This window comes from Paramacrobiotus metropolitanus, unplaced genomic scaffold (assembly GCF_019649055.1).
Source record: "Paramacrobiotus metropolitanus isolate TYO unplaced genomic scaffold, Prichtersi_v1.0 Parri_scaffold0000041, whole genome shotgun sequence".
NCBI classification, from domain to species: Eukaryota; Metazoa; Tardigrada; class Eutardigrada; order Parachela; family Macrobiotidae; genus Paramacrobiotus; species Paramacrobiotus metropolitanus.
The window spans coordinates 874,402-885,390 of record NW_026570261.1 but is presented as its reverse complement, the minus strand read 5'-3'; the positions used below and the strand labels follow the sequence as shown (position 1 = coordinate 885,390).

General features: G+C 43.6%; 1 protein-coding gene across 3 annotated transcripts; it reads left to right on the top strand.

Moving 5' to 3' along the window:
• Nucleotides 1–5,603: 5,603 nt before the first annotated feature.
• Nucleotides 5,604–10,150, top strand: LOC129590716 (uncharacterized). Of its 3 annotated transcripts, none has more exons than XM_055486070.1 (5): nucleotides 5,604–5,731; nucleotides 6,304–6,692; nucleotides 6,757–7,382; nucleotides 8,261–8,603; nucleotides 9,254–10,150. In XM_055486070.1, the coding sequence occupies exons 1-5, from the start codon at nucleotides 5,661–5,663 to the stop codon at nucleotides 9,862–9,864; spliced, it is 2,040 nt and encodes a 679-aa protein (XP_055342045.1). In that variant the 5' UTR covers nucleotides 5,604–5,660; the 3' UTR covers nucleotides 9,865–10,150. The 3 variants fall into 3 exon arrangements, with proteins under 3 accessions (XP_055342045.1, XP_055342047.1, XP_055342046.1); XM_055486072.1 differs by lacking the exon at nucleotides 5,604–5,731 and adding an exon at nucleotides 6,055–6,214; XM_055486071.1 differs by lacking the exon at nucleotides 5,604–5,731 and adding an exon at nucleotides 6,055–6,231.
• The last annotated feature ends 839 nt before the right edge of the window (nucleotides 10,151–10,989 follow it).

The window sequence follows — 10,989 nt, the reverse complement described above, 5'->3', positions numbered from 1 at the left end:
GCGCCCACTGATTTGCAAACTATGCCCCACACTGACGGAAACGGATGTCATCACCGCCACGCGCGCCTGGAGGTTAGAAGCTGACACCGACGAAATTCCACCGGAATTTCCGACACATTCAAAAAGCATGGGACACTCCCACAACCCTGCAGACGTATTCAAGGCTTACGGCACTACGGACATCCCAGGAGGAAGTTGCGCATCTTAAGGCGGTATCAGTCCCGGAAGCAGGCCTGTGGATCCATGCATTACCGGCAGCTTGCCTCGGTAATCTGTTAGATGACAACGCTTTTCGCATAAGTGTCGCGCTGCGTCTGGGAGCACCGATCGTCACTCCACACGTGTGCGTTTGTGGTGGGCTGGTTGACGAGTTCGGCCGGCACGGACTTCGCTGTAAGCGGTCTGCCGGGAGATTACCACGACACGACGGAATCAGCGCGGAATTCACCCGGGGCCTGAAATCAGCTGGCTTTCCTTCAAGAATGGAACCAAAAGGTCTATCCCTGAAAGATAAGAAGAGGCCGGACGTGATCACCCTCATCCCATGGAAGCGCGGAAAACCGCTGGCAGTGGATGTTACCTGCGTGGACACGCTGGCAGCCTCGTATATTGACCGTACTTCCGTGAACGCCGGCGCCGCAGCCGAACTCGCCGAAAGGAAGAAACTAGCGAAACACGCTTGGATGCAAAAAAGATACGATCTCGTCGCTGCATCCTTCGAAATTTACGGACCTTATGGAGAGGGTACTAAAAAGCTAGTAGAAACGGTTGGAAACGGTATAGCGACTTCAACTGGCCAAAAACGGGCGAAAGAGGTTTTTAAACAGCGAATATCTATGCAAATACAACGGGGAAACGCGATTTGTGTAATGGGTACGATCCCCGATCAGGATAGCATAGAGGAAGTGTTTCTTTTGTAAACGTCGTTTCGTTCTGGTGCATAGTTTGTACTTGTACCATGATACTTATTAAAGGTTAAATGCCACACACGTAAAACTCCACCCGGCTGACGGCAGCAGTACAGGGAATGGTTCGGCTAGACTGCTTTTTCCCCCTATTTATGGTTCCCTCCGAAACGTATTGAGCGAAAATTAATACTAGTACCACTCCGTCAAGTAACGTCAATTCTCCGAGATAATCCTCTTTCCGTCATAACGTTCGAATGTCTGTACGGCCTAAATGGCACCAGTAAAGATCCGTACCAATGGTGCATGCATTTTTGCACCATTGGTGCATGCATGTGCGCTTTTGGTGCATGCACCATTGTTTTTGTGTATTTACGTTAACGCTAATAATTTATTTAATTTTATCGTCGCCGTGTCAGATCAGTGCATGTAAGTATTATTGTCAACTACTTTATTTATGGATGTGCCGAGTAATGCACTGTTGACTGATGTTGTGATTCCTCATCTCTCCGTGGGCCTTGTTGCAGTTCACTGGTATTTTCTCGTCGAACTACGTCGTCGTCGGGTAGGCGCCCATATTGGGTACTGCACAACCATGTATTACCCACGCCCCTGGTAAAAATAAGGGGAATGTGATCAGGAATGCAGGTACAGTACCCGTGACAGCACATGCAGCCGCTGGCAGCAACATTTGCTGTAACTTGTATTATATTGTTGTGTAGAAATCGTCGATCTTAACGCTAAGTAGTAAGTACTGGCTATTGTACGCTGTATTTTATACGTCACATACTCTGATGTACAAAATACAATTACTGCAGCGCCAAAGTGACCTTCCCGAACAACGCCGAACAAGCCGAAACAGACGATCAAGCGCTGAGGGATTTTAAAGTATTGCAGTACTTTAAAAGTACAGCAGTACTTTAAAATTACTGTTGCACTTTAGCAAGCCGAAACAAACTATTAAGCGCTGAGGCATTTCAAAGTATTGCAGTACTTTAAAGTAAAGTACTGCAATTTTAATGTCTCAGCTTTTTTGTTTTGAAAATGTTGGGAAGGTCCTTTGGCATGCTGTATTTTAAAACTTTGAAGTACTGTTTACTTTAAAGTATGGCTTAGCCTTTAAACTTTAAAGTGCAATACTTTAAATACTCAAAGTCCTAAAGCACCTCAAAAGGACCTTCCCGAACAACGCCGAACAAGCCGAAACAGACGATCAAGCGCTGAGACATTTAAAAGCAATGCAGTACTTAATTTACACTATTTTGCAAAATAGTTCTTTGCAGTATCGTACAGTGCTATGAATATGTGTTGGAACGCCGACATAACGGGCTTGTTGCGGCACGGCTACGACGACAAAACAAAATATAGTACTCGCAATAATACCAAAGATAAGAATTACGAGCTTGCAAACTGCTTGCACGGTGTACTGTGATATAAAAAAAATTACGGAAAATTGCGAACCGCCCGTAAATGATTGTTGCAATAACTTTGTTGCTATGCAAGGCAACGGCGGCAATGACAAAGTCTTTGTTGCACACAAGAAGCAGCCGTGGGCAATTGTTACGGACACAGTAGTGCAATGCAATATGGTAACAACGAGGACGACATTAATGCTCGGTTTATTTTGCACTACAGACAGACTGCACCGTACTGTGCAATGCGTGCACAAGGGTGCACTAAGTTCTGCAGACTTTATGTCCTTTTTTTCTGACATACAATGCGAGCAAGAAAGGAAGCTACGGGTTTAGGATAATGCGTTTGGCGAAGACAGCGAAAACCGGTTTGTAGTGACTTTGTACAGCTAGTACGCGCACAGACAGCCACACTCGTACGCGTGTAAGTGAATGCGAGCGGATTAACCCACTCGCACACACATGTGCCGATCGATCGATACAGCAAGGCAGCATTCAGCTTGCGCTTTTTGGCAGCACTGGAATCCGCTGTCTTCGGTCTATTTATAGTCATAGCAGAGAAGCTGCATTGATCAACCAGCCTCAGCGGGCAAAAAAGGCTGTTCGCTGGCTTTTTAACATAGACCGTAGCCTCCTCATTTAGTCAGATTGTATTAGTAGTTTTTGGTATTAGTAGTTTAAAACAGACACGTTTGCACCGTGGTGCATTATAGTGCAGCGACGACGACAACAAATGCTTATTGCCAACCGCACATATGCACCGTACTGGTACAGATTACCTTTACCCTCTCGCGTGCTGAAAAAAAATTACTCCCTTAAATAAATCGACTGTACATTTTCAAAAATAAAGTTTCACCACTTTATTCCGTTCTGCAGTTTAAAATCACTGAAAAACTGTCGAAAGCTTAAGATGCTGGATCCAATGTGCAGGTGAGCTAACAACATCTGCTGACGCATCGTCATCCAGAGTAACACATACAGTGGCTGTTTTAGCCCAAAATCCTTGACATAAACCGGCCATATCTACCATTAGTCCCTTATCTTTATCTGATAATGCGACCTCGGTCCATCCTGTGTCACGGTAAATGTCGTAGAACTCCACTGATGTCGCCGGTTCTCCTTCAGCATCTTTGCCGCCGAAAACGTACACTCTATCCCTGATTACGAAAGCAACGTGTTCAAATCTTGGCTATCGAAGCGGCTTTATCCCTTCCCACGTCGCAAATTTTATATTCAAACGAATACAGTTATTTGTGGGAACAAACTCAGAGTCTGTCCCGAAATCTCCGCCAAGGATGTATACGTATCCGCTCGGCACAGCCATAGCAAATTTCCGTCGACGTTTTTCCAAACGTGGGAAAGAAGAATACCATTCATTGGATCTCGTATCATACCGTTCCAAATTTAAACCTTTTATATAAAATATCTGCTTGCGACATTTTGCAGCTGCTTCTATAGATGAACGAGTGCTGCAACAAAAAATACTGTTACACTTTGTATGCTGCGTTATGTGATGTATAATAATTGTGCAACGCAAACATTTGCTGCGTACTTAGCTCTGAAAGGAGGAGTCTTCAGGGGCACAACACTCCCGTCATGAATATCCATTTCCGCAAAGAACCTGCCGTCATAGAAATAAATCTTGGGTTTGACTACAACGGCTGGCATGTGGCGTATCAGCAAAGAAGACCGTAGTGTGCGATGCGATCCATTGCTCACGTTTATGAAGTGACATTTCACATTTCCGCAATCTGAATTATTCGCCCACTCTATCAACATTATTTCGGTTCCTGCACTAGAAAACTGAATATTATGGGCCGACAGTGAATTTATCGACGTTGGCACGTTACACACCCGAACTCTAAAAGAGTTGGGTAAGGGATCCAGTATTAACAAACTGGTTAACAAAAGCACAACAAAAACTTTTTTGTTCCTTAGGTTATTCAATCTTTATTCAAGAGCTCGCAACACTGTCGGATGAGAACGGCTAAGTGCTCAGGAATGTCGGCGCTCACAAATGGCACGTAACATGATTAAACGTTGATTGATTAAGAGAATTTATCTCAAAAATGCCATTTTTAAAAATTTTCTCGCCATTTTTATTTCAGCATTGCAAAAACTCAAATTCAGCATTATCAATTTCAAAGTAAAAGTTTTCTCCGGCGACATGGTTTTGTAAGTGGGTTATGTTCCAGAACATTTGCACTTCAATGTAACCTGATCACGTAAGCATTTCACCATTTGTTACCTAGAATATTTGCAGGTTTTAGGTCGCCCAATATTTTGATGCAAATTAGAAGCATTTCCCTGTCATTTGTGGTCGAACCACTAGAATATTTGCAGGTTCCTGTTTCCGTTCAGCGTTTTCGAGAAGAAGCCAGGTAATGTCCTTTGCGAGCCGAACCACTTTTCTATAAGTTGTTACCAAGCTCCTGTTTCGTTCAGCGTTTTCGAGAAAAGAAGCCAGATCGTCTAGAAAACGTTTACGTATGATATCGAATCTGGTTACCGAAGAGCTGCTATGCATCTAATGCATGAGTATCGTGTTACCTTGACAGTAATCCATTGCCAGCTCAAATGTAGCCCCGCGGGAATCTTTGAAAATCGAAACTTTATGATAAACTACGAGATGTTGATGCTGCAGATATATGAGCCTTTTTAATCCCGACAGGATTCTTGCCCATTTTTCTGTGTTGCAAAAAGCTTCAGAATTCGCATCAAGGTGTACCACTTTGACAGCAACAACATTTTCTCCTGTATAATCGCCACGTTTTGAAACTCTGGCTTTGTATACGATTCCAAACATTCCCTTTCCAATAAGATCATCACGTGAAAATCGGTACTGCATATTGCTACCAGTCTGTTCCACTCGTACCAATGGAACTGAATCTACCACTGCACTGGAACTGATGTTCCCCATCACAAACCCAGTAAAAATCACAATGGCGTTTGAAAAGGGCGAATAGCTCAAGAAAATGGGATGATGTTTTCGGTTTCGTTTATTGAGCTTCCCTCGGTGAGACAGCCTGTTGATAAGTACGTGGAATTGAGAAAAAAATTAGTTAGACTGAACGCGACCATGTAGCGCGATCGTAACGGAAAGATGCGCTGTGGCGATGTACTTCAACAACATAGTGCGCGCACCCGATAAGATACCTAAGCATAACTGCATTAGCTGTAGAACTACTGTGGAGTGTGGCCGTAAATCTTTTAGTTGCATTAGATATTGAAGAAGCGCAAACACGTTTAGCATTTACGCGTTTAGCTTGTGAAATAATGTGCCAGCGGCTGCTATACGCGTGTATCAGTATTTACCCCTGATAACCGTTATGACTCTTCTGATATGAAATCCTTTCTTTGCTGCAACGAAAGAATTTTTCCGCGAGAATTCACTTACAGAAGCCTACTAAAGAGGTACATAATCTATAAAGAGATAATTTTATTAATTTTTTTGTTTTATTTTGCCGATTTACTGTATACGCGGAAAAAAAGCCACAGGCCATTGCAGTTGTTGTGTAAAGTTGGAAGCAGTTAGTTTCACATTACTCTCCGTGGGAGAAGTTTGGTATAAGTTTGGTGTTTGACTGTAATTTAAACTTACCTTTTTGAAAGAAGTAATTGTTTAGAGCCAGCGATAAGCCGGCAGAGAAACAATTCAATTTTAATGACCAAGATTAACAGTCGAAGATATGAAGACACTTCTATGATCAACCAGTATTAACAGTTAGAACTTATCCTGCACCAGAACTCGAGTTTCATAAAACTTGCGTGACACGTGTCGTTGCCAGATTTAATCGTATGGTGGAGCAGCGAACCCATTGGATGGGTTTATATCTGCCGGCGATGTGAAACAAGATTTTTTCGAAGTCTTAAGAGACCACAGAAACTTGTATAAGGGTAACTCTAATGCACTGGTAACAGTTGGAATAGCGGCGATATTGATTAAAGTTAAACCGTTGTGTCAATTTTCTCGTCACCTTTTACAGGATGGAGCGACACACGCAGTTGCAACATGAAGAATTCGGCAGCAACTGCACGTACAGATATACCAACATCTGTATCGGACGAGGCCACTTCGGTGCCGTTTATAAAGCAACGGTCATCAACAATCGCGGTGTTTTGGATACATTCGTGGCTTGCTGGGGACATCGACGGCCAGAGCTGCCGCAACAAACTGTCGCCGTGAAGCAAATTATTTTGAGTGACAGGGAACTTTCCGCCAATCCCATATACGTTGATATACTGCGGCACAAGCTGAAACTCTTAATTGGACTTCACCACGAAAATCTAATTACTTATCATAAAATAACTATAACCCCTTCCAAAGTTTCGAAAGGAGGCGCGACCATTGAATTAATGATGGATTATGTAGAAGGTAAGCAGTTTGTCTAAACTACTACCAATGCAAAGTTCATGAAATTGTGCTTATTTCTTAACAGGAGACGATTTAGCAAGTTACTTGGACAACCTTGAGAAACGCAGAAGTACATTCAAACTCGAAACATTACTGCGTTATTCTATTGAGCTTGCAGATGGAATTAGCTTCTTGCACAGGAAAGAAATTGTGCATAAAGACCTGAAGCCGAAAATTGTGCTGTTAGAGCGCTTGAATAACGATGAATACTCGTACAAACTAAAAATAAGTGGCCTAGACGACTTTGCTAAATCCCGGAATGACGCAACATGTAGCGTTGACTTGGGAGGTTCGTTGACTGTTCGCTATATGTCGCCGGAAACACTCGAGATGTTCGATCGTGAAACAAGAGAAATGCCTGGTCCAAAAGGCGATGTGTGGAGCTTAGGCTGCATTATTCTGGATCTTGCGTGCTGTTTCACGAAGAACTATGGCAAGCTGCTTTTCTACAGCGACACCAAAGGAGTCAGAGAATCAGGAGATAACATATCTGATAAACGCTACAGGGAATTGATTAAAGCCGGCCACGTCCCGTTTGTGAGCGATGATGTACCAGCTGATCTGGCTGTATTTATGCGACGATGCCTGCTACCCAAACATAAAGTCCAACAGAGACCATCGGCTAAAGAAGTCTATATCGAACTTAAAAAAGTAAGTGCACTATAAATTTCTGTTCTCTGCTCTGCTTAAAAATTGGGCAGCACCTTGGCTTGGACGCTAAAACATGATTATCACACTGCACAGTCTCTCCACTATACTCAAACATGAAAACAATACAGCTGTTTCTTCAGAGTTCCACTGGTTCTATAATTCCTGTAGTTCCGTTAGTTTATCAGTTCCAGTGCTGTCGGAACTGAGCGCAGCTGATAGAATCGCTTCTGGCTATTTTTCTGATCTGAAATGACACCGCTGGAACATACAAGGGGCAGAACGGCAGCACATATGGCTACATCAAGCGCGGTGTTCAGTTCAGCCACAACGTTGCGTCATGTTCAGCCACAACGTCACACTCCAGCCGGGTGACGGCAGCAGTAGAGGGGAACGGTAGACCGCGTTTAGATTTGCCCCCTATATAAACTTTAGCGAAGTTCATTAATATTGTTGCTGTTGGAACCGTCATAAATTTTTCTGTTTTTTCAGATTTTCGAGTTTCATAGGTTTGTTAGGCTTCCTATATTTTTTCTGGTTCTCTCGGTTCCTTCGGTTCGTTAGACTTTTGGTTGTTTCACTGGTATCTCTTCCGGGGACAGCGAAGTAAAAGATGCGGTTCCAACACTAACAGTACCGATTGAGCCAGCTCTATGGGGATACCAATGACAAAATAAGCACTTTAGGTTTGTTATATACGTATACTCTATCCTTTTCGGCCAAAATGAGGTGTTGTGAACAAAAACATAGAAGTAATCGAAGAGACTTTCGCAGAAGTATGACAGCCCCAAAAATGCTGTAAACGAAGACAAAGGGGTGCCGGAATATGAGGTTCATCGAAGTATAGTACTCATGCGTGCTTAATTTACACAAAATTCCAGATTTACGATCGGCATGCAAAGGACACGAAAAGCCGTGTTTTTGGGACTAAGCTGAAATGCCGCTATGGAAATGGAGATTTCATCGGGAGGGGCTCCTGTGGCACAGTTTACAAAGCAACGGTTGCAGAACGCAACAGCTTTAATGGAGACGACATCGTAGCGGTGAAAGTTGTCCCAATATCTAGCAAACAATTTCCTACAAAAGAAAGCTACAAAACTTTGTATGCTAAACTGGAAAAGCTACTGGAACTTCGGCACCCTAACGTGGTTGCATACCATAAAATTACCGTGACGGAGGCACTGGGTGGCGTCTGCATTGAAATTGTAATGGACTACTATCGGGGTGAGTTCCTAACACCGTTAATAACTTGCGAAGCACCACTCTAGTTTACGCAATCATCAATCGAAGCTACGTTCAGCATAGCGCCAGTAGTAGAAGACATGTAACCGAACAAAAAGTCCGGATGACAAAGACAGCCGGCGGACGTTTAGGTCGTTAAACCTGCCACCCCGTCCGGGACAAAATAAATCCGTTCTACGTAAGCCCACCCATGTTTTATTTACTTTTTTGATGCATCAGTCGCTTTTTGAGTAATTTTAAATTCTCAAGTCACCGACAACGGTGCGGCGAGCGACGGCGTTACATTTTATTCGTTTCGTGGTCTGTAAACGACGTGATGCTGAGACTGGTTGTATGCCAATAAAAGTTCACAGTACGAAATTTAAATCCATTAAGGAAGCCTGTGAGGAAAATTTGAAAAATCTGGTTAGATAAAGCCTGCGACGGACATTCCTGGCCCCGGAAGTTTTGGTCTGCTTCCAGACCATGCCATCGGACGTCTTTTTCGTTTGGACATTTTGTTCGATCTGCATTGCATTCCTTACTTAATTGAGAACTTCGGCTTCTTGTTGCAAGGCTTTAAAAGCTGAAAACAGGCGCTTCATATATGTTCCTTGTTTTGGAGAATAATAATGTTTTACTGTTGCTTGTAGACGAAGACCTCGGCTCAGTTCTGCAAATGCTACGAGCAGTTGGAGCAGCACTGGATAAGGAAACCGTCGTGCGATATATGAAAGAGTTGACTAGCGGATTGAACTTTTTGCACGAAAAAGATATGATTCATGGAGACTTAAAACCCGGAAATGTGTTGGTTAAGCATGTGAGCGGTAACAGGAAATCGTTGTTGATTGGCGACTTAGATGACTTTGTGGTCACGCAGCAAGAAGAAATGTCATCCGGGCCCATCACGCACTTGCGCGGTACGCCTTGGTATATGTCACCGGAAATGCTGAAAAAGTTTGCTCAACAGCCAACAGAACCACTTGGACGCAAAACAGATGTCTGGAGCTTGGGGTGCATTATGTTGCAGTTAGCAAATTGTCATGCTGGCATAAGTCGCATGTCCTTGAAGCACAACGATACAGTTCTAGATACAACTGACAAGACACCTGAGCAATACCAGATACTAATTATCGATGGTGATATCCCGCATGTGGATGCTAGTGTTCCGAGCGACCTCGCTAACTTTATTGTCCCTTGTTTTGGTGTCCCCAGCACTGTCAGAATATCAGCAAGAAACCTGATGGAAATGTTTCCTGGGTAAAACAGCGACGCTGGTTGGACTGTTAAACCCTGCCGAATCACTGAATCCTAACCTGTTTTTAATAAACTAACGCCAGAAAAGGCTACGGAACCTCTTAAAGCGATATACTTTTCCCGAGATGAGAAATCAGCAGCCAAGTGCAGGAAAATATGGGCTCATTCATGCATATTACCAGTTTAATAAATTTATCATTTATGGACATTCGAAACTTATCTTGTTAGCCCTCTCAAGCACTTTTTTGTCTGAAATTAAAATACTTTTTGCTGAGAATTGCTTCTTCAAAAGACTTTCAGTGGCCTTTCTGCAAGAGAAGACTAGTGAAATCCGATATTGCTGCGCCATTTCAGCAAGTACATACAAGGCCGTAGCGAGGGTATAGGCGCACTGGCGCGCGCCTACCCCTCCTCGGCCAACTTTTGAATAATATTTGCGCCCGAAACTGGCGCACAGGCGCACGGGCGCAAAATTTCTGGATTTTTCAAAGGGCGCACGGGCGCCACTGGCCATGCGCCCGTGGCGCAGAGTGGACTTTGGCCGATGTGCCTTGGTCTGAGGTACGGCGATCAAGAACTATAATAATTAAACTATATTTTATATTAATTAAAGTAGTAAAGCGCGGCCTGTTTATACGGGCGCAACGGGCGCATGCTTCGAAATTTATGGGCGCAGTGGCTCAGACTGACCTTCGAAGCGGGCGCAAATGGCGCAGGGCGCAGAGTGGACTTTGGCCGATGTGCCTTGGTCTGAGGTACGGCGATCAAGAACTATAATAATTAAACTATATTTTATATTAATTAAAGTAGTAAAGCGCGGCCTGTTTATACGGGCGCAACGGGCGCATGCTTCGAAATTTATGGGCGCAGTGGCTCAGACTGACCTTCGAAGCGGGCGCAAATGGCGCAGCCAAATTGCGCCTACCCCATCCCACGGACCTCGCTACGGCCCTGAGTACATATAGCGTATTAACAATAATTTTGCTAGAAAACGCCCTTAACCAAGGTCTGCAAAATCATTTTAGCGGAGTATTCAATAACTTACTTCTAAAAGAAAATGAAAAGGTAGATATATTTTTTATAATTATAATTAAATGCGAAAATGCGAACTAATACGGCCATGGTGCATCGG

Bases quoted from the DNA above. Each gene is read 5' to 3' on its own strand.
- LOC129590716 (XM_055486070.1), top strand. From the start codon at position 5,661: ATGAAATCCTTTCTTTGCTGCAACGAAAGAATTTTTCCGCGAGAATTC. The intron at 5,732-6,303 runs GTACATAATCTA...CACCTTTTACAG, and splicing joins TACAGAAGCCTACTAAAGAG to GATGGAGCGACACACGCAGT. The intron at 8,604-9,253 runs GTGAGTTCCTAA...TGTTGCTTGTAG, and splicing joins TGTAATGGACTACTATCGGG to ACGAAGACCTCGGCTCAGTT.